The sequence below is a fragment of the Octodon degus genome, unplaced genomic scaffold (genome assembly GCF_000260255.1).
Source record: "Octodon degus isolate 3935 unplaced genomic scaffold, OctDeg1.0 scaffold00043, whole genome shotgun sequence".
Classification (NCBI taxonomy): Eukaryota; Metazoa; Chordata; class Mammalia; order Rodentia; family Octodontidae; genus Octodon; species Octodon degus.
In genome coordinates, this window is record NW_004524619.1 from 10,361,330 (window position 1) to 10,363,400 (window position 2,071).

The 2,071-nt window shown below is 36.5% G+C and overlaps 1 protein-coding gene across 3 annotated transcripts in view; it reads left to right on the forward strand.

Annotated features, from left to right (window-relative positions):
• Positions 1 to 2,071, forward strand: part of Sfmbt1 (Scm like with four mbt domains 1) — a 157,092-nt gene that overhangs the window by 114,205 nt on the left and 40,816 nt on the right. For all 3 annotated transcript variants that reach the window (XM_023715717.1, XM_004631688.2, XM_023715718.1), the window contains exon 4: positions 1,026 to 1,266. In XM_023715717.1, coding sequence (XP_023571485.1) covers positions 1,026 to 1,266 — 241 coding nt within the window. The remainder of the gene's footprint in view (positions 1 to 1,025; positions 1,267 to 2,071) is intronic.

Here is a 2,071-nt window from a genome sequence, read left to right on the forward strand (position 1 = left end):
ATATGCAGTGTATTATTTGTTGAAACTGTACTTCCGATTTGATTTGAAACTGTCTCATTGCTATCTGTTTATCAATAAAACTTTGAAAAAAAATAAAAAAATAATTCTATTCATCAAATGACATTATCATGAAAATGAAAAGATACTTGAGACACAAATAGCTTTCATAGATCTGGTATTGAAAATATAAACAATGAAAGAAAATTGGCCATGTAACAGGCATTTCCCAAAAGAAGAAATTAAAGTGGTATACATGCATAAGGTAGTCCCCGAATTGCTGTTTCCTGTCTCTGTCACCATATAATACTGTGTTTGAGGTAGAACAGTTTTGAGAGAAAAGAGAGGAGCATTACTATTAAAGAATAACTGGTAGAAACATAGACCATTTTGGGGACAATGTGAGGTACAGCTCCCCACATATAGTACATATTATACTAATTTATTGTCATTGGGTTATATTTGACCTTTCTCTGTTCTAGTTTCCATAAATTTTCTGATGAGTTATCTAGAAATCACTCTTGAAAACACTATGTTCAAGGCTGTTAAAATTTAGCAATATACGTAGTTAATAGCGATTTCTATAATCTTAATAGACTGCTTTGGTAAAAATACTGATTTCCTTTATTTGTCAGATGAAGGATTATTGTTACTTCTGTGATTTGCTTGGATTAATCCTAGAGTTAGAATGGAATTTCTCAGGCTTTTATTGCATTTAGTGCTTCAGAATTTAAGTATTAAAAAGTTCTGAGCCAGGCATGGCAACACATAAATGTCTCTAATCTCAGATACTTGGGAGGCCAAGGCAGAAGGATTGCACTTTCAAGGCTAGCCTGGGTAAATTAGTGAGATTTTGTCTCAGAATAACATAGACTGGGGATTTATCTCAGTAATAGAGTACTTGTCTAGTGTGACAAGGCCCTAGCGTGAATTCCTGAAACTGCATTGCTGCCCCTCCGCCAACCAGTGCTAGGCAGAGAAATACCTCTGCTACTTCTCCAGTGCCTAATAACATTTTCCCTGTTTAGGTGGACATCCGTTTACAAAACGGATTTGCTCCTGGGATGAAATTGGAGGTTGCTGTGAGAACAAATCCTGAAACGTACTGGGTTGCTACTGTCATTACCACCTGTGAGCAGTTGCTCCTCCTCCGCTATGATGGCTACGGGGAGGATCGGAGAGCAGACTTCTGGTGTGACATTAGAAAAGCTGGTCTCTACCCCATTGGCTGGTGTGAGCAGAATAAGAAGACCCTGGAAGCCCCAGAAGGTAATAAAATACTTCTGTTGAGACATGGTATAATATCACTATAAGAATTTTGATTATTCAGCCTTGTGGTTTCAGTTCACCCACATGGGTTTACTTAACATTTTTAGATTTTCATTTTGAATGAAAATATTTATAAGAAACAACACACATTTTCCTGTCTTTTAAAGTTTTCTCCATAAAGTCTCAGGTTTTTATGATGCTCGGAGAGAAAACCAGTTGGTTTCTGATCCTGTACAACTGAGAGGTTCTCAGAATTTAGGATTATGTAAGTGTGGTGGTTCTTCAGAGCATTGGGCCAGGCTGCTGTCAGTGCTCTTTTAATTTCTTTGGCTTCTTTCTTCATACTGCTAACAAATCTGGGAACTGAGAACTCTTAAAATGAACCAGCTAGAGCTCCATTCCAGGTAGGAACCCTAGAGCCCATATTAAGCAGAAGAAAGAATAAAGGCGAAAGAAAGAAAAATGGAAGAAGCAAAGAGAGAATCAGATATACGGAAACACCAGTTTATATTTTTCTTTACCTTCTTACTTTGAAATAATTTCAGGTTTACAAGAAAGTTGTAAGAACAGTATAGAAAATTCTTACTCTTTTTGCCAAGTTTCCCCAAATGTTGACATTTTACTACATTTGCTTTATCCTTTCTCCTCTGCCCACGCATGCTTTTTAGCAAACTGTTTGAGAGTCACTTTTAGACATGATCCCCTTTTACTCATAAATCCTTTAATGTATCTCTAAATGGATGACATTCATGAATGCCATGAAAGTATCAAAAACAGGAAGGAACTGATGCAGTTCTTTTTTTTT